Source organism: Dromaius novaehollandiae, chromosome 19 (assembly GCF_036370855.1).
Source record: "Dromaius novaehollandiae isolate bDroNov1 chromosome 19, bDroNov1.hap1, whole genome shotgun sequence".
Lineage (NCBI taxonomy): Eukaryota > Metazoa > Chordata > Aves > Casuariiformes > Dromaiidae > Dromaius > Dromaius novaehollandiae.
In genome coordinates, this window is record NC_088116.1 from 6,048,249 (window position 1) to 6,066,597 (window position 18,349).

At 59.7% G+C, this 18,349-nt stretch overlaps 2 protein-coding genes and 1 long non-coding RNA gene across 5 annotated transcripts; 1 reads left to right on the plus strand and 2 right to left on the minus strand.

Annotated features, from left to right (window-relative positions):
- Positions 1-482: 482 nt before the first annotated feature.
- On the minus strand, positions 483-2,510 carry LOC135330288 (uncharacterized). Its single transcript, XR_010392211.1, has 2 exons — positions 1,465-2,510; positions 483-908 (listed from the first exon to the last, which is right to left on the minus strand). It is a non-coding gene; the product is annotated as an uncharacterized LOC135330288 (long non-coding RNA).
- A 371-nt stretch (positions 2,511-2,881) lies between these two features.
- Positions 2,882-17,491, minus strand: NEK8 (NIMA related kinase 8). 3 transcript variants are annotated; one of them, XM_064523275.1, is made up of 15 exons: positions 17,379-17,491; positions 13,872-14,077; positions 12,757-12,989; positions 11,862-11,993; positions 11,469-11,677; positions 10,975-11,054; positions 10,233-10,417; positions 9,847-9,997; positions 8,675-8,751; positions 7,391-7,508; positions 6,943-7,093; positions 6,529-6,692; positions 6,125-6,283; positions 5,712-5,870; positions 2,882-4,077 (listed from the first exon to the last, which is right to left on the minus strand). In XM_064523275.1, the coding sequence occupies exons 2-15, from the start codon at positions 14,005-14,007 to the stop codon at positions 4,049-4,051; spliced, it is 1,983 nt and encodes a 660-aa protein (XP_064379345.1). In that variant the 5' UTR covers positions 14,008-14,077; positions 17,379-17,491; the 3' UTR covers positions 2,882-4,048. The 3 variants fall into 3 exon arrangements, with proteins under 3 accessions (XP_064379345.1, XP_025961370.2, XP_064379343.1); XM_026105585.2 differs by lacking the exon at positions 17,379-17,491 and adding an exon at positions 14,439-14,545 and having other exon boundaries at positions 10,233-10,414; XM_064523273.1 differs by lacking the exon at positions 17,379-17,491 and adding an exon at positions 14,439-14,545.
- TLCD1 (TLC domain containing 1) lies at positions 16,311-18,126 on the plus strand. Its single transcript, XM_064523276.1, has 4 exons — positions 16,311-16,635; positions 16,717-16,799; positions 16,967-17,049; positions 17,399-18,126. The coding sequence occupies exons 1-4, from the start codon at positions 16,439-16,441 to the stop codon at positions 17,792-17,794; spliced, it is 759 nt and encodes a 252-aa protein (XP_064379346.1). The 5' UTR covers positions 16,311-16,438; the 3' UTR covers positions 17,795-18,126.
- Positions 18,127-18,349: the final 223 nt, after the last annotated feature.

The following is an 18,349-nucleotide window of genomic DNA, read 5'->3' on the forward strand; positions in this document are numbered from 1 at the left end:
GGGGAAGGGCTGGGCACCCCGGGCATTTCCCAGCTTGGCAGCTGCCTGCCAGTAGTGTGGCAGTCCCGGGGAGGGGGGGTTGCAGCCTGGGGGTGCAGTTCTCCCGGGCCCTGTTTGCACGTGGCCATAAAGCCCCCGGGACGGGACCCAAAGGAAGCCCTAGGTCTGTCTGGTGCTGCCACTAAGTCACAGCACGCCCCGGAGCCAGGCACGTGTCACGCGAGCAAGCGAACAGAAGAAACGCAGCCAGCCACTATCCCGGACACCCGTCCAAGCAGCCTAGGACCTGGCCCAGCCTGAAAACCAGCCCTGGACACAGCTCCGAGACTGGGTGAAGGCCACCAGGACAGGCCCCCAGCTCCGTCTGTCAGCGTCCCTGAGGCCAACGGGGCTCCCCATCCCTCCCCGCAAAAGGCGTATGACACACCACTCCCGCAAGCTTTTTAGCCTCCGCGTCTCTGACAACAGGCGTTAAACAGAGCAGGGTTTTATCACCATTTACTGCACCTCTTTGATGTTTATAATTTCTCTGTTCCTAACCCCACAGAAGAGCACCTCTGCTAATTAGCTAGGGGCTGTCAAAGCCATCAGGAGGTGCTGGCTGTACCGGCAGGGCTGCTCGGAGGTGTCAGACCCTTCCACAGAGCCTGCAAACAAAGATCCCTTCGTTTTCCCATCTCCCTAATGAACGCCCTCCCCACACGCAACATTACAGCCGGCAGCTCGGCTCACACAAAGGCAACACAACCCCCAGCAGGGCAATTGCCTCTGTAAAGGTGATATACATCCTCTGTCCACAGCGACAGGTCAGGCCTCGAATCCTTCTGGGCTCTGGAAGGCTTTCTGCCATATTCCACTCGTCTGCGTCTTCCTTGCATCACTGCTTCATCCCTCCGCCTTGCATTTTCCTTAAACCGGAGGGACAGAAAACTGACACTGGCGTCTGGAGATGTTAACAGGCGGAGCACTTTGCCCCAGGGGAAGGGAGAGACAGGAGGGTTCTCTCCCTGTGTCTGGGCACTGTCCCCGCAGAAGGGCAGGGTGCGAAGGGGAGCGAGGCGGGCGGACAGATGGACAGATGGACGGGAGCTGCACCTTCTGCAAAGCCTCGTGGGAACGGGGATATGACCAAGAAAGAAGTGTCAGAATCAAGTCAAATCAGCTCAGGGCTCAGCAGGCATTTTTGGTTATTTCCTGCTGACAGCGAGGGCCTGAGGTCAGTGGGACGCGTAATCTCATCAACCATGGGAACGAGCATGCGTCAGACCCTGCCCAAATACGGCTCCTTTTGTAAGGCCATCGCTCTGCGGGCTCCCTCCAGGCCCTGACGCCAGGAGACAGGCTTTCCCTACGTGAAAATTAACAGGCCTCATTACCCCCAAATGAGATCTGCACCTCACCGCCGGCGGGGAAGAAGAGCACAGACAGAGGCAGGCTCAGCCCTTGCCCCATCGCCTCCCCTACCTGCTCTGTTCTGGCCAGGCCTCGGTTAACAGGGAGCCAGGGAGGCACGGACAGGCCCCGGGAGGCTGAGCCCATCTCTTCCAGCTCTGCGGTGCACAGGACTTGGGAAGAAAACAAGGATAAAGGGAGAAACCCTGAGACCTGCAGCTCGCACCGGGAGCTTCTGTGGGGAAACAAAGCAGCAGACGTGAGGAATGCAACTGGCCTATTTGCCCAGGCTGCTCGCTGCCTGCGGCAGCACGGACATGCCTCGGCTTGTCGTTTCGAGAGCTATTGTTGCTCTGGGCTGGGGGCCTCTTTGTTTCCTTTACCCTTTCGCCGGGCTTGGTCACAGCCCGGTATTAAATTATTCAAATGATCTCACTGGGCTTCACAGCTGAACTCCTGCACCAAGCACGCGCGGGCTGCGAATCGCCGAGGGCTCCAGCCCTTGCTGGCGACCCCCCAGCCCGGCGTAAAACACACAAGCAGGAGCGAAGAGTCAGCGCAGGTCCCCCCACCTGGAAACCCAGGGCCTGGAGCAAAGGCTCCTGATATAAAGCCCATATTAAAGCCAGCACCACCTCAGCGCCTCTGTGCAAAGGCCCTCATTAAACCATAAAACAAGCTACCTAACGCCAGCACATCAGTGGGAACGAGGGGCTGCGGGGAGCCTGCGGCTGGAGCGGGGAGCTGGCTGGCTCCCGGGGCTGCCCGCTTCCCCGGAGCAGCGGCATTTCAGCCACACCACTGCCAAGGCGAAGCTGTAGCAGCAACGCACCCCCTTTCTCCTGGGTGTCTTTGCACATAGTGTGGGGTGAGGGGAGCCCCAAGAGTGGGGCCGCGCGGGCGCAGGCTGGGCACACGCAGCCGAGAGGCCTGCTCCTGTGGGAGCTGGTGCTGCCCTACGGCCAAGCGCAGGGAGGAGAGACACCGGCCCAGGGGGACTTGGAGGCAACTGAACGCAGCCCTGCAATTATGGTGGAGCCCAGGCTGGTCTGGGAGCCGAGGATACCTTTCCCTGCACTGCCTCAAAGGCTGCTGGAGCCATCCTTGCAACCTGCAGCACAGGGCAAACGCCTAGGGACCAGCAGTGCCTTTGAATACAAGGCAGTTTCCTGGGGTAGCAGGGTGTAACCGCCTGAAAAGGCAGCTCCGCAAGAAATAAAATGGTAGGGAAAAACCCATTTACCCACCCTGCCAGGAGCCAAACAGGGAGGCCGTGTCTGCAGTCAGGGCTGCACACGCCTCTCCGGGCTGGACGGGACCTGCTCCCTTCCCCAGCCGGAGCCTGGGAGGAAAGAGCAGGAAACCTGCAGAAATTCATTACCTTTCACATGACAGAGGGATCAGTCGGCTCCTACCAGAGCCCAGCAAGATTTCCCTCATTGAAAACAGAAAAGAATCACAAAAATAATTAGAGAGATTCCATCTCAGCCAGCTTATGAAAGTACTGACTTTATACACAACAGATTGGCAACAGCACAAAGATGGATGTGAAAGGGAAAAGCATGTGCAATGTCAGACAGATCAGAGACAGAAGCTCATAAAAAAATGGCCCAGGGCAGATGTAAGTTAAAAAAAAAGAAAGAAAAAAAAAGAAAAAAGGAAATGACCCTTCTACGGACAAAAACTTAACTCCTGTCTGTGACATCATGATATGCCCCCTCCTGCCTGCAGAAAGGATCCCTGGTGAAAACTCATCATCTCCCTGAAGAGATCTGGGTTAAAAAACTTCAATTACTGACAATCACTGGCTGCATTTTGCTGCCTTCCACGAGCTCGGCTGGGAGCCAGTGAGTTGGTCAGCAGTAGGATTTAGGGGCCTGAGGACAAACATCAGCTAGAAGATCCTCGACTGGGCTCCTGGGGCTGTGGGAGGCTGTAATTGGAGAGCTGCAGGCGGCACTTTGGGAGAGTGGGCCGGGCTGCGCCGCACAAACGAGACGCTGCTCACGCCGGGTTTGGCCAGCCGTGCAGGCCAGGACCCTCCAAAGCACGACGAACAGCTCAACAAATGGATGAAGCGTTTGAAAGGGGGGGATGGGAATGGACAGACTTCTCTAATTAGAAAAGGGGTTTGCACTTAGTCACCCAGTGCAGTGCCTGGGGCCGTAACTCCAGACACCGCTGTGAGAAGGCTGACAGCTCTCTCAGACACCAAGCTGTCAGCCTGGGCTTTGTAACCAGAGACAGCTTCCACGGGGAAAACAACCTCTGTGCTCGTCACCAGCAGCGGAGCAGAGCCCCTCTGCACTCGTACACAGCAGCGTGACCTGCTGAACACAGCGGCGGAGCTGCAGGGACGCCTGCGCCGCAGCGCATCCAGGGCAGCATCTCCCCGGCACTTCACGTTCACCCGGGCAATGATCCTCAGTGATCAGATAAGCGAGATCAACTCTGGTTCTGTGGGAACCGTCGTTTCAAACTCCTCGTAGTTGCCAGGCTGCTGCCTTACGAGCGCAGCTGAGAAGCTCCCGAGTCCTGGGGCGCGGGTCTGAGGCAGGCCTTAGCGAGCAGCAGCGAGAGGACAGGCGTGCTGGGAGGTCGGGGGAGCTCCCGCATCTATACGGCGAGGCTGGATACAGCCCCTCTCAGACCAAACTCACTGGGAAGGTGACTCTTCCACGGCAGCTGAAACACAAAAGACAAGGACTGAGAACAAGCCCAAAGCCACCACCTCGACAAAACTAAAGTTAGCAGTGCCCTACCCCATGCAGGCCGGTTATCCAACGGACAACAGCCCGACAGTCCCTGTCCTGCTACCCCAGGACAACACCAGAAGGCCCTCAGCGGTACCAGAACAGCAATGTGGCTGTCTTCTCCCAGTTATTCCAGAGCAGTGTTTGCAGAGGCGTTGAGAAGGGCGCAGCAGTGGCCTCATAGTAAAGTGGGCAGAAGCCCAGGCTGGTCAAAAACAGCAGTGGCCACGGGGGAGGAAACCACAGAGCAGGGCAGAACTGCCGCACGAAGGGTGGAGCACTGCTCAGCAGCACCGACACACCAGCACCCCCTTCCAGCTCCCGGGCCAGGTCAAGGTCAGAGCTGAAAGCTGCAGTGACATCAAATGTTTTGCCAGCTCTTGTGTTCATTCCAGAAAGGCTTCCAGGCAGACTAAGCTGAGTAAAAGCCCAGGCAAAATTTAGCCTTTTACAGAGCTCTCAATGTTTGTTTTACACTCTGGTTATTGAGGGACACCGGGGGCAAGCGACGCTGCTGCTGCTGCGTTTGCCACAGAGCATTTTCCACACTGGTACAGGGGGGTCAAGGTTAGATGGGGCAGTGCAGAGGGGCAGTAGGGGGGCTACTGCGGGGGCTATGCACCGGGTCCCTGCTCTTACAGCGCTGCAGGTGGGAGCCCACAGCCCAGCTGCCACAGAGCACAGAGCGACTCCCAGCAGCGGAAGGGGAGAGCAGCCTGCCGTCTTCCTGCAGGAACAAAACCCTTTTACTCCCCTGACAAACACCCTGCTTGTTCCCAGGCTTTGAGACTCAGCCATTCCCTGTCCCCTTCAAATGGCAGTGTACATCACATGAGAGAGTTCAGCACTTGCAGGGGAGGAGGAATGGGAGCCATGGCCGATTTGGCCCTGCTTGGAGCGGCCAGTCGGGCCTCCTCCCCTCTAGGGTGTAATTAGCCTGCTTTAAGTGGGCTGGGACTGGAACCCCTCAGCCCAACGTTCAGGGCCATAATCAGCCCAACAGAGGCGGGAGAAAGGTCCCTCCAGCAGCCTGGGCCAGGCTCCCATCACACATCCAGGCAACGGAAGGGCAGGTCACGCCACGGGCTCATTTTAACCACGCAACGATGCTGCCTTTGGCCCGAGCAGAGAGGAACCACAAAACTGTTGCTATCTTTTCCAAACCACAACGGAGATCAGGCAGCCAAAATGATGCCTCAAATCTCAGCTTCTATTTCAGCAGCACCAATTAAAGAACTGCTCTTTTTGGAAACTCCGTGGACTGCCAGCACACCAGCTTCCCACCGGCTGCAGCCTGGCCAGCCCACCTGTCTGGGAGTGTGCAAGACCTCCTTCGCTTTCTCTCTGCTTCCCTCTCCGGTGGATATGGCACTGTCAGAGCGCTGTGTAGCAAAAGGGGAATCTTTATGTGCCTCAAGTCATTTCTACTCATCTACCGCTCTAGATGGACTAGAATAATACAGAGCTAAGTAAGTGCAGGGGGTACTCAGTACAGCTCCTGTCACAAGGTATCTTGTCTGGCTAGGTCCTAACAGCAGGATTCGGAGTACAGAAGCCTCTACTCACGCTTTACTGCCAACAGTGTATTCCCATGGCAGCAGGCTACAGAGGTCACCACGTAGGGATGTGTCTCCTCCAGTTGTACAGGCCGCGGCATCCCGGTTTCTTCATCCTTCCTGCCCAGCCGTCCCCTGGCTCCTTTCCCCCATGTGCACACCTCGCCGTCTGCAGAGGGATAAACCTGGCTAGACACAGAGCTCCTCACTGCGTTCACTGGGAAATGGACCTCCCATTTCTACTTGATAAGCAGCAAGGGCTGTCCGAGCAGTACCAGCCCTGCACCCCACAGGGCTAGGACAAGCCATCCACCTCAGCACCGCCCTGAGCTATCTCCAAGGCCCACCTCGGCCAGCAGCAGGGACTCGGGGCAGAGGAAAGCCAGGGCCTGCTGCAGCCCAGGACACGGGCTTCAGTCTCACCTGCTCCAATGGCTACAGTGAAGGCATCCCCACAAGCCACCACGGTGACCTTCATAGCCTGGAGCCCCACGACCAGATGGGGCACGCGGCTGTTCCGGCAGGAGTTGGTGCCCAGCTGCCCATGCTGGTTGCTCCCGAAGGTGTAACACTGGCCAGAAGCTGACAACAGAGGTGAGAGAAGCATGAAGTTCCCATCTGGGTGTCACCTGAAGGTGCCACAAAGCCCCCGAACCCCTTTGCACTTGGCCATGCGGAGCACCCTGCTCCACAGAGCTCCGCCACTGGCAGCAGGGTTCCTCTTGAGCCTCACTCAGGCCTCTAGTCATGGGAACAGCGGCAGGGGGAAGACAGAGAAAATACAGGCCTGGGCCCCCCCTCAAGGATTTGGGCACGGCACCCCTCACCTGTGACTGCAGCCGAGTGCGCTGTACCGATGTCAGCGCACACGATCGGCTCTTGGTTCAAGGGGGCTGACTGGGCGCACACGAACACAGTGGCTTCTTCCACCTGGTCCTCCGGGGAAGGCTCCTCTGCTGAGCTGATCCGATCCAGGCCCAGCTTGTTACATCTGCAGGGGGAAGAGCACAGTCCAGGGCTGACTGAACGTGGCCTGGCACAGACACCCCTGCATTCAAATCCTGCCCTAGCATAACTGCTCCATCAGCAGCGAGATGCTGGGAAGCAGCGTCACACAGCGATGGCTCCGAGAAACCCTTCTCCCAGTTTCTCGTTCTCTTCCCTGGCCACACACAGACAGAAAGGACCCCAGCGAGCCCTGCTACGGCAGGCTCTGGAGCACGGATGCTCACTTCTCCTACCTGTTGCTCCCACAAGCAAGAATCTGGTTCTTCACTGTGAGGACCATGGAGGAATCGATGCCACAGATGACCCTCTGAGCCTGGTGCTCCGGGGGGACTGCTACCTGCTGGGGGGAGTTATGGCACTCAAGGGTACCCAGCCCCAGCCGACCTGGCAGGAAGAACAGAGCAGGACATGGCTGATGTTGACACATGAACCGCATGCACTGCCGTGAGTGACAACATCTACAGAGCTGCCTGCAAGAGCTCAGCCTGGGACCCACCACCATGAAGGGGAGCAAAGCTGAAAGCAAAGGGGCCCTGCTACGTGGTGAAGCAGCTGTGACTTTTCCACACCCACCTAGACTGGCATATCTGGAGAGGACTGCAGGAAAGCAGGGCCAGTGAGGGGAGTGGGAAGGGGGAATGGAAAGCACAAGCCCTGTTTTGTTAAGCAGATATCTCTTACCATTATCCCCCCTGCCCCAGGCAAACACTTCCCGTTCGTTGGAAACTGCCAGGACGTGAGATGCGCCACAGGCCACCTGCACCATCTCGTAGCCCAGCAGGGCCTCCACGATCTTGGGCTGGCAGGGGAAGAGCAGCAGCCGTCAGCCGAGACCTCCCAGCCTGCCCGGCTGCTCCCATCCCTCCCACCCAACCCCCCAGCTTCAGCAGAGTGCTGGCAGCATCCCAGTTTTCATCCAACACAAACACCAGAGCATTTTTTGTTCTAAACAGTCTTCAAAGCATTTTAGAGACTACGTGCACACAGCACAAAAGATAATGCAAACATCTCTGGGGCGGAAGAAAGCAGCCAGCGCAACAGTTTGGAGAGGGAATACGTTGAGCCCAAGGGTTGGGATTCGCCCCCCTGCCCATGTGGGGAGTGCCAGGGGCTGTTAACGCACGCTCTGAGCAGGCAGGGGCTTGGTGCAGGATGCGTTGGCTGAAAGGGCTCTTGTGCAGAGGAGCTGAGAGCCATCAGCTATGTATTCGTTAGGGTGTGGAGAGACCAAGATCTCCACACTTCTCCCAGCCCCTGCTGCGACCTGCTGCTAGATCTGACACCTCACCACAGCAAGTCTCATTCTCATTATCTTCTTCATGTGAAAAGCACCATTTGCTGAGATCTGGCTGCTGCTACCACTTGGTCTCTCACCAGCAATAAACACCAAGCAGCTCGGCTCAAGACAATATCCCCGGACAGAGCAGGAACAAACGAGCCAGCTGACCACAGAGACAAACGGCACCAGTCCCGGGGCTCGGCTGGAAGCCATTGGCTGCTGCCACATCTGAGAGCAGGCAAGGAAGAGGCTGGAAGGGAATGAAGGGCCCTCAGCCCTAACGCTCTGGGCCAATCGGAAACACATAGCTCTTCTTAAATACTGGCTCTTTTGAAAAATAACTTTTCTCAGTGAACCCTGGCAGCTGCAGGCCAAGAGTGAAGCAGGCAGGTGTGTGATTGGAGGCAGCCTCCAAGCTGGGTGCCTGCCAACAGCAACCACAAGGCAGCTCTTGACTTCCCCCACACTCAAAGGGATCATTGTGTAGGGCGGGGGGAAGAGAAAGAGGCAGGTTGGGCCTTTTAAAACCCCGCAGTGACAGGGAGAGGAGGGGGAGGGGGTTGGATGCCAGAGCATGCCTAGGATGCACATCCCTAGAGCGGGGATGAGCTGTCTCACGGGGTGCAAACAGTGTGATCCATCTTCTGCCCTGGGGGAGCAGCATTCCCAGCACCCACACGACAAACCTGGCTCACGTCTGTGAAGTTTCCATGCCCCAAACAGCCATTGCTGCCGCTGCCAAAAGTCATGATTATCCCCCTGTCTGCAAAAGCAGAAAGAAGTTGTGTTACTGGTGCACACGACACCCCGCAAGGCACACGCAGCCCGTGGGGCTGACTGCGGCTCTGAAGACAGCGGCTCTGCTTGGACCGACTCTGACTCCGAAGTTGCTGGGGGAGTCCAGAGGCCTTCAACCAGCTTCTAGAGAGCAGCGGCCTCTATGCACTGTGACAACTCACCAAAGACAAACAGCAGATGATAGGAGAGCACTGAGATAACATTATTGCAGCTGTGTACGCAGGAGCTGCTAACTCCACAGTCTGTCAAGGTGTTAAATACACAGAGCCACTCACTGAGCAGCCAGGTCAGCCCCCAGCAGAGGGGCAGCAGGAAACACCATGGAGGGGTCGGACAAATACATGCCTATGAAGTTTGCCAGTTGCATATCTGTTATTTACTGCCCTGATCCCCAGCAGAAATGCAAACAGGGCTCCCAAAGGACCATCAGGAAGGCTTTGCTCTACAAACATGGCCTTGGGCTGGTGTGCACACTCCCCTCCCAGACAGAATGCCTTCTGACCTGCTCTAAGAGGGCTTCAGATGCTGCCTTTCCATGGCCGAGGACAACTGGCCGGAGCTGTAGGAGCTCACAGGCACCCTTCACGTTGACTTCTCATTGCAACATATCACCATCAGCAACTGCTTGTGCCTGGGGAGGGTGGTCCCCTGCTACCTACACTCACAGAGTGTGTGACACAGCGACGACAGCTGTGCTGAGCTTCCTGGCCACTCCTCACACTGCAGTCCCCACTGTACAGACCAGTTCTGGCACCAAGCGACACCAGTGCACCCAGGACAACAGAGGAGATCCAAGGCCTTCCCCACACCAGAGGGATGTCTGGGACCAAGCTGACCAGTGGGGGGCATCTGGGAGGACCTATTACTCCTGTCAATCCTGATCCCTACCTGCTGTTACATGACAGGCCACAGTTGCCTTCGTTTCACCCCAGCCCAGTGCGCCTCCCGGGTTCCTCTCTGAGCAGGCACCCCCCAAGCAGTCACGCTGCATTTGTAAGACAGCCCCCAACCCAGACAGTTTGGGGAGCCAGCCAGCTGAGGACATGAGGCAGCAGCTTACCTGTGAGGCAGGCTGTGAACAGGTCACCACAGGACACGTGTTTGATGGTCACGCCAGACTGGCCCTCCAGAAAACGGGACACAAACTGAGGCTGAAGCTGCTCCGTGGCTCCTGGGAGAGAAGGGCCTCCTGCAGCACCCATCGGGGGAGCCTGGTAGAGAGAAGCCATCTGGGCTACTGCACCTCCGTGCAGCAAGATCAGGGTGGGAGAGCTACGGTGAGCCCCTTCCCACAGGCTCAGCAGCATCGGCTGCACCCTGGACGCGACTGCGGTCCGGGGGGATGCAGCGTCATGCCCATGCCGTGAGCAGAAGTCTCCACTTCTCAGAAATCACACGTGCAAGCCTTCCTCTCCCACTGCCCTGCCCCAGTTCCCCATCACTCACCTCCCACATGATGAGCCGCCCCGATTTGGTGACCCCAGCCTTTTGCGTCCTGCCAGCAGACACCTGCACCACTTCGGTGTTCAGCATGGGCAGGCGAAGCGGGGTGGTGATCCCACTCCCCCAGGTGTAGATGGAAGAAAGAGGAGGAGGAATTCCAGTCCTGGCCGAGCCACCACGAACACCTGCTGGTCAAACAGAAATCATGACCCCAGATTCCTGACTCTCCTCTCACAGAAAGAGAAACGACACCCACCATCTAGTCTGGGCACCGGCACGGCTGTCTGCCAGCAAGCAGGGCCAGACCAGCTCAGAGCCCCAGCCCAAGGCTGGCGAGGGGCTGCTGGGGAGTCTCCAGACAGAGCCGAGAGAAACACAGGGGAACAGGTCTTTGTGTTTTATCTCAGAAGTGGGGGAAGCAGTACCATGACAGTCCAAGCTAACTGCTACCTGCGCCAGCTGCACAGCCCTGCACTGAGACATCCCCCAGCACTGTTCCCAGCCTGTACAGATGGAGCAGGAGGAATTTGATTTAAGGAGTTGAAACTTAGAAGGGGCAGGCGGAAAAAGACTGCTGCTTGGTCCCCAGAGCTGAGATGCCTGAGAGCTTCTCCAGGGCTCAGGGAAGGTGACATCTCTGTAACTTCCTCCCTCCAGGAGCTTGAGTGCCTCCAAGACCCCCTGACATCCAGGGAAAGGGCTCTTCCAGGCAGAGCTGTGCTGAATGTCCTGTGCCAAGACTCACCCCTCGGCCTGGCACTGCTCACTCGTCCCCCCGTCCGGCTGTGGGTCACTGTCGGCACCGGAGCCAAGGGCTTTTCAGGCCTGCCAAACCAAAACACAGCCCTTACCATCAGTTCAGCCCCAGAGGTTGCACAGAACTCTGGATCACAGAGGGTCTGGGCAGAGCTACAGCACGAGCCACAGCTGAACATCCCACAGAACTGCCTTGGCAAGCGCTTTAAGCCACCTGAGAGAGGGCAGTCAGTGCCAGTTCACTTCCCCCTGAGCTCACAACTCCCCGTTCGCTCTTACGGCAATGACAAACCCACACCTGCCACAGCCCTGAGCCACGGGGCCAGGCTCAGCCTGCAGCAGCTGCACATTGGGGGAACATGGGATTGCTGGGTGGGGACAAGTCTCTCTTCAGAGCTCATAACGGAGACGGTGAACTAGTCAGACACGTTGTGAATGGCGGCAGCCCCTCCCGAAGCACACAAACACGGCAGTACCACTTGCCTTCTCATTTTGACACTGCCCACGTCAGTGTAGAGGTTCAGAAGGGGACGAATACAGATGGCCTGGGCCATGATCTCATTCAGCTGGGGTCGCTTGGAAGGATCCAGGTTTAGCATGCTAAGGATGAGCTGGCGCAGGTCGGGGCTGTATCTATCCGATATTGGGGCAAACGTTCCACTCATGATCTTCAATACTAAGGCAGGAAGATTCTGTAAAGGAAACAAGACAGACATACAGTGGCGGGCCAGAGGCGAGGCCACAGAGCAAGATGTTCTCAGCACTGCCCTCTGCCTTCACACCTTCAGGCTCAGTGAGAAGCATGATCCAAGCACGTTTTCACATCTGCAAGAGACCACAGTCTCCTGTATCATAGGTAAATGATATCCCACTTACTGCGGCTTCAAAAGCCCTCTTGAGGCTGGCAAGTTCATACAGCACACAGCCTAAAGCCCAGATATCACTCTTCTGGTTGTATGGCTTCCCTTCACAGAGCTCTGGGGAGATGTAGCATGGTGTTCCCACAACCTGGAAGAGACAGAGCGAGATCCACCACAACTGCATAACCAGAACAGGGAGGTGGAAAGAGAAGGGCTCAGTCCAGAGCCCAGGGCACAAGGTGGCTAGAGCACCACTAACCAGAGCTTCGGTGAGATAGGTATGTGCTCCCTGGTATCAATGCCTGGCTGACAATCTCATCTCACTAAAAATCATGAGGATTTGCCTTTTTGGACACATCCCTCTCACCTACAGTGATTATATCTGATTTTGCTCCTATCCACTTGAGAGAATCAGCACCCGCAGCGATGAACATGGTATAAACGTCTAGCCAGATTAGTCTTGATGGTGAGTGATACTGAAGTCTCAGGCAAAGAGAAGAGATTAAGGCAAGGCAGGACAGCAGGACACTAGCAGGAATTTGGTCATCAAGTATGTGTCAGACCAGCCTGCAAACACCACCCCTCCTACTCGGACGCTGAGAGGAACTCTGTCTGCCCTCTCCAGCCGGCTCCAACACCCCACCCTCTCCTGGGCTTGGGCTGGCAGGTCTTTTTCACGTTCTTGCAGCCTCCAGAGCTGCAACAAACTTAGTCATGAAGCCAACAGCCTGCATAAACTCCAAGGAGCAAAACGGCACCACGCCACACTGATGTGGCCTACTGCATGTATGCGAGGTCCAATCTCGCTGCATACAGCAGCTTCCCAGAGACTACAGGAAGCCAAGTCCAGAGTTTCAAGCCTTGCTGCCATGGTGGGAAGTAGTCGCCCTCCCCCAAAGCCTGATACCCACCGTGTAGGCTTTGCTCTTGCTGCTCAAGATTTTGGAGATGCCGAAGTCTCCAATCTTCACAATCATGCGATGCTTGTCCAAGAGGATGTTCTGAGTCTTCAGGTCGCGGTGCAGAATCTGCTTGGTGTGCACGTGGTGAAGAGCCAGGAGGATCTGCACGAAGAAGTGCAGGATGGTATCCTCATCCAGCAAGGAGTTACAGCGTTTATGAATAAACTCCGCTAACGTGCCCCCTGCAAAAAGAGCAGAGGGCTATTGGCAAGGGCGGCTGCACAGGGCACCATAAACCCAACTTAAACGCAGGGGATTTAGTCATAGCCGCTTAACAAACCAAGCACATGAGAAGTAGCACGTCCTGGTGGGACACCCGGCATGTCCTCCAGTGCTCCCGAGACTGTGCAGAGAACAATGGCAGCACAGTTGGTGGGATGAAGAAACAGCGAGAGAGAAGTTGCTGTTGACATATTGTCAAAGACAGCAGGAAAAAGAAACACTAAAATTACAGCTCCTGGAGCCCTGTCAGGACACAAACCTCGATGGCAGAACAAGATAAGCCTGTTCTGCAGAAGAACATTCTTGCAGGCCAAAAGGCCACTAAGAGGCCCCATCCAGGAGGGGAGGTCCAGACTCAGGTCTCATGTAAAACTTTTAGCAATCTCTCAAGCAAGTGCTGATTTAATATTAAACTCCACAGCAAATGTTGTCAGAAATCATACCTTCCCACATGGAGCTGTGAGACCAATAGTATGGCCAAGAGCTGACACAAGGAAACCTAAGTGAAACCTAAACCAAGGGCAGATGGTAACACACTTATCAGTGACAGAGATGTTAGAAATCTTTGTTTCTGATACGATCAGCAGATGTAGGGCATACAATGGCCATGTCTGTGCAACAGAGCCATGTCTGGACTTCTTGGCGGCCTCAGCAGCCTTTTGCACAAGAGCTTTACAAGGAGCATGACCTGGGGACGGCACTGGCAGCAAGCAGCAAGTTGGGATGTCAGCCGAACCCTTGGGGCCGCAGCAGCCTGACCCCAAAAAAGCCGAATGCCCCACATCTCTGGGGTGCCCCGGACCCCCTGGGAACCCCCCAGCAAGAGGGGTGGCAGGGCCCACCTGGGGCATACTCCATGGCGATCATGAGCGCCTTGTCCTCTAGGAAGTTCTCGTAGTACTCGATGACGTTGGGGTGGCTGAGCAGCTTGAGGACCTGGCACTCGTTCTGCGCCGCCAGCCGCTCGTCCTTGCTCATCTGCTCCACGGGGATCTGCTTGAGGATGACGAGCTTCTGGTCGGCCTTGCGCAGGCACAGGTGCACGATCCTGCGAGGACAGGGCATCAGTGGGGCCGGGCAGTGCCCCCCACCCCCTCACCTACCCTTGCATGTTGCCACAGTAACAGGGTCTGGGGACCCCCCACCCGGGGGTGACCCAAGCCTGGTGTTACCCCCCCTTACATGTTGCCATGGTAACAAAGCCTCAGCGTCCCCCCACCCTGGGGTGCCACAGGCCTAGTGTCACCCCTACATGTTGCCATGGTAACAGGGCCTGGCCCCACCACTCCGGGGTGCCACATCCCTGGTGACGGCCACGTTGCCATGGCAACAGGGCCTGGAAAGTGTGTGGAAGGGGGACAGCCCGAGGTGCCCCCCGCCACGGAGGCGCTGCCCGCGGGTGCCCTCACCCGAAAGCCCCTCTCCCCACCACCCGGATCCGCTCGTATTTCTCCATCACGCCCCGGGCCGCGCCGGGGCTCCTCCCGTCTCCATGGAGACACTTCCGGGGCCCGCTACGGCGGCCGCGGGCCGACAAACTAGCTCGTCCCGCGAACGCCGCCCTCCCCTCCCCACCCCCGCGCCATGTTTGGGGGCCGAAGGGGGAAGTGGGGGCGCCCCCAGGCCCAGGCCATCCCCGGCCCCGCCGCCCGGCTCCCGCGGGACCCTCACCCGCAGTGCCCCGTCCCCACCTCAAAGGGAAGGGGAGTTAATGTGCAGCCTTGGCGAGCAGCAAGGAGCGTGCGGAGGCTGCTGGGGCCTGCCCAGCTCCCACTGCCCCACTGGCAGCGCGGGTGCTTGGCCGGGCGCCTCCGAGGGCTCCGCCGTGGGGATGTGCCTCGTCCCCGGCCTCGCCAAAACACTGCCCGGCCTTGCTGAAATGCCGCCCCGGCCGCCCGGGCCTGGGCTGGCTCCCGGCATCCTGCGTGCGGCGACCTCCCCGCCCGGCCACCAGCGCCCGCGTCGCCCCAAAACCGCCCCCGGCCACCGGCTCCCTCCTGTGGGCTGGGGACGGGACCCCAGGCCCCAGCGATGGCCCCCCGCCCTCCTCGCCCCCTGGGCCAGGCCGCGGCCTCCGCCTGGTGCCGTGGGGTGGCCCCTGGCCCCTGGGGACGGGGACAGCGGTGGCACCGCCACCCCCGCGCCGCGTGGCCATGCTGCCATCTAGCGACACGGCGCCCGGCTGGGGGCTGCGCAGCTGCGCCGGGCTGAGCACACGTGCAGCGCCCCGCACATGGGCGCAGGGCCGGGCGCAGCTGCGGGCACATCTGGAAGGGGCCTGCCCGAGGCAGAGGTACGGGGCGTAGGGCGGGGGTGCAACGCGCAGCACCCAGCACACGTGTGCGACATCCAGCACGGACACGTGGCGCCCAGCACGGACACGCGGCGCCCAGCATGCTCCCATGCCCAATGTCCCGCACAAACACGTGCTGCCTGGCACACACACGCTTCTGCAACGCCCAGCACACCCAGTGCCTGACACACGCGCGACATCATGCACGTGCTCTCTGTGCACGCACTGCGCGCGCGCGCACACACGCACGTAACACCTCTGTACACACACGCACGCACTGCCCAGCACACAATGTGCAATGCTCTGTGCAAACACCTGCAGTGCCCCGCACGCACTGTGCAATGCTCTATACCCACACCCACACCTGTGCAATGCTCTGTACACACGTGCAATGCTCTGTACACACACGCTCATGCAATACTCTATACACACCTGTGCAATGCTTTATACATAAGCATGCAATGCCCTACGCACACGCACTTGTGCAATGCTACATGCACATGTGTAATGCTCTACCCACACATCCACTTGTGCAATGCTCTGTAAGCGTACACACTCATGCAATGCTCTGCACACAGTTGTGCAATGCTCTATACACATTTGTGCAATGCTTTATGCACACACATGCTATGCTGTACTTATGCACACTAGTGCAATGCTCCACACACACTCCTTTGTGCAATGCTCCATTCACACTCATTCTATGCTTCACACGCACTCATGCAATGCTCTATACACAGTTGTGCAATGCTTTATGCACACAGGTGCTATGCTGCACGTATGCACTAGTGCAATGCTCCACACACACTCCGTTGTGCAATGCTGTTCACACTCGTGCAATGCCCTATGCACACACACACTCGTGCAACGCTTTATGCACACACGCGCAACGCTGCACGCACGCCCTGGCACCGCCCCGCGCCCCCGTGCAGCGCCGCGCACCCCCGCGCGATGCTCGGCGCCCTCCTCCCCGCACCCGGCACAGGCGCAGAGCGGCGGGGCGCTGCGCAGGGGCCGCCCCAGCGCCGCGGAAGCGGCGGCGGCCCCGCCCCGTGGGGCGGCGGGACCCGCGCGGGTCGGGCCGGGCCGGGCCGCCGCGCTGCGCTGCGCGGCGCGATGGGCCCCGGCTGGCGGGCGCCGTCGGCGGCGCTGGTGGGCGGCAGCGTGGCGCTGTTCGGGGCGCTGCGGCGGGCGGCGCGGGGGCTGCCGCGACCCGCCGCCGTGCGGAGCCGCCCCGGGCGCGCCTGGCGCTGGGGCAACCTGCTCGTCTCCTTCGTGCACTCGGTGCTCGCCGGCCTCTGGGCCCTGCTCAGGTACCGCCGCCCCCCGACGGCGCGGCGCTGGGGACGGGGCGGGGGGCTGCGGGCCCGCGCTGACCCCTTCTCTGCCCCCAGCCTCTGGCAGTCCTCGGAGCTGCTCTCCGACATCCAGGACGGCTACTGCGTCTCGGGGCACCTGCTCGTCTGCTTCTCCTCGGGTAAGGGCTGCGCGGCGCCCACGGGGGCTGCGTGCCCCCCACGGCGCCCGCCGGCTCCGGGGCATCGCGCCCCACTGTGCCCCTCGCCGGAGGCGCGGCCGCATGCGACCCCCTCCCCGCCGTGGCTGCCGGGCGCCGAGCCCCTCACGCTCCCCCTCGTCCCGCAGGCTACTTCATCCACGACACCTTGGACATCATCCTCAGCCACCAGTCGCGCTCGTCCTGGGAGTACCTGGTGCACCACGCCATGGCAAGTACAGCCCCGCCGCGGGCGCGTGGGGCCCCCGCGGGGCGGGACGGAGCCCCCCCGTCCCCTCTGCCTCACACCAGCTGCCGCACCGGGCCGGGGGATCAGCTCGGTCCCGGTGAGGCCGGCCTCGAGGCGCTGGTTTCCCCTCGGCCCAGGTGCCCACAGGGACCTCTGGGTGGGGGGAGGCGGCAGCCGAAGGGGAACAGCACCGTGCCCCCCCCCCCAGGGTCTGCTCAGCCCCCCGGGACGCGCTGGTGAGCAAGACCTGGAGGGCTCCCCCCCACCCTGGGGCTGTGCTCGGGCCGGGGAGCAGGGCGAGGGGGGCTGACCTTGCCGTGCCGCCCGCCAGGCCATCTCTGCCTTCGTCTCGCTCATCATCACGGGCCGCTTCCTGGTGGCGGCGATGCTGCTGCTGCTGGTGGAGGTGAGCAACATCTTCCTCACCACGCGCATGCTGCTGAAGATGAGCAACGTGCCTTCGCCGGCGCTCTACGAGGTGAACAAGTACGTCAACCTGGTGATGTACTTCGCCTTCCGCCTGGCGCCCCAGGCCTACCTCACCTGGTACTTCCTGCGCTACGTGGAGGTGCAGGGCCAGGGTGCCTTCCTCATGGCCAACCTCCTGCTGCTCGACGCCATGATCCTCATGTACTTCTCCCGCCTGCTGCGCTCCGACTTCTTCCCCTCCTTGCACAAGGCCTCCGCGGGGAGAGACGTGGACGGGGAGAAGTTTCTGATAGACTGAGACGTGTGCGTGCCGGGGCGGGAGCCGGCTCCGGCTCCCGGCGGCCCCGGGCCTTCCTCACCTGCTCTGATGTGCCTTAGGGCTCGCTCCCTGGCTGCGGGCCGCTGCCTCCAAGCGCTACCCTGCCGGACCAGCCCGACAGCCTCGCGAAGCCGCGGGGCCGAACCGAGGGGCGGGGAGCCGACGCCGGCTCTGCGCAGGGCGCTTGAGGGCCAGGGGCGGCTGCCTTCTGCAGCCGGCAGCCCCAGCGAGCCGCGAGGGAAGGGCCGAGTCCCTGCTGCCTTGTTGCTGGGTGTTACACGCATTAAATCGGTCTGTTCACTGCTGCCGCAGCACGCCTGGGCTGGCCTTTCTGTGGGGCAGAGGCAGCGCTGGGGGGAGGACGAGGCAGGGGGGAACTGGGGCATGGGAAAGGATGCGCCCCCGTTCCCGGAGGAGGGCTGACGGCCCCCAGGGAAGGGGAGGGCAGGTTTCTGCTCCTCCCATCAGGGAGGTCCCCAGCCCGCCGCTCCGCCAGCCCCATCCTGTTGTGCTGAGCCATGGAGAGGCCGGAGC